Source organism: Aplysia californica, unplaced genomic scaffold (assembly GCF_000002075.1).
Source record: "Aplysia californica isolate F4 #8 unplaced genomic scaffold, AplCal3.0 scaffold00145, whole genome shotgun sequence".
NCBI classification, from domain to species: Eukaryota; Metazoa; Mollusca; class Gastropoda; order Aplysiida; family Aplysiidae; genus Aplysia; species Aplysia californica.
The window spans coordinates 621,183-622,259 of record NW_004797415.1 but is presented as its reverse complement, the minus strand read 5'-3'; the positions used below and the strand labels follow the sequence as shown (position 1 = coordinate 622,259).

Genomic DNA, 1,077 nt, shown 5'->3' with positions numbered 1-1,077 from the left:
GCAAAGTCGGTGTTTGGAGTAGAGGGAACCGGCACATGTTGTACACAATTTGATGTTTACCGACAAACACATAGTTCTAGTTATGGGTGGTTGGTGGGTGCTCTGGTGTGGTTTGCTCCTTCTTTCCTATCAAACATCTATCGCCTTTATCTCCCCTCCTTCTTTTTGTGTATGTAACTCTCTTGTAACACCTCTAATCGTCGGCACTTATATTACCTTATAGTGTTGCAAGGGCCGTAAAACTCTCACGAACACCCCCTCCCCTAAGAAAAAATTGTGGATAGTTGACGGGTGCTCTAGTCTGGTTTGCTTCTTCTTTCCTATCAAACGTTTATCGTCTTTATCTTCTCTCCTTCTTTTTGCGTATGTTGCTCTCTTGTAACTCATCTATTCTTCGGCACTTATTTGACCTTATTGTGTTGCAAGTGCCGTAAAACTTTTACAACAAAAAAAAAAAAACTATTTTAAAAATCCAACTAAACTCAATCGCAGTTATTTCTTTTATTTCTTTCTTTATCTAAGTCCAAGCCTCAGCGCCAAATAGGAATATGGGGAAGATTGGTAACATTTCAATTACAGCATATTTTTTTCTCTCCGTGTTCCCAGGGCATGTGCCGCAGTCCGTCCAAGAGTGTGTACTCGGGCGGCTCACAGTCTCTGCACTACGGCTACCCGGGCTACGGGCCAGCACACTACCTCCCTCACCACCCCGTGCACCACCCGGGCAGTCCCCACAGCCAGCCGCCGCCCCTTCCTTCCTGCCCGCCGGTGAGTTTGTTTGCTTGTTTGTTTGTTTGTTTGTCTGTGTTGTAAGTTGTTTGTGTGTTTTGTTAAAGGGGTGTTTATTTTGTTTTGTTTTTGGCAGTGTTATTTTGTTTTTGCTTTTTTTTCTCTTTTTAAAAATGTTCTTTTTCTTTCTTTTTTTTTTGTTGACGAGACGAAAGCAGCCAATCGTTAGAGAACGAAAGGAGGTGTAAAAAGAAAAAAGGTTAGAGAAGAAAATACTTGTCCCTGTCAGGTTTCAAACCCGGTACCTATTAAATGGAAGGAGCATACCTTGAACTCTAGACCACAAGA

General features: G+C 42.2%; 1 protein-coding gene across 1 annotated transcript in view; it reads left to right on the top strand.

Annotated features, from left to right (window-relative positions):
- The window catches only part of LOC101860648, a gene marked incomplete at its 5' end in the record, with an annotated part of 63,771 nt that overhangs the window by 9,417 nt on the left and 53,277 nt on the right, over positions 1–1,077 (top strand). The window contains 1 exon segment of the mRNA XM_035969418.1: positions 607–768. Within this exon segment, the coding sequence (XP_035825311.1) occupies positions 607–768 (162 nt within the window).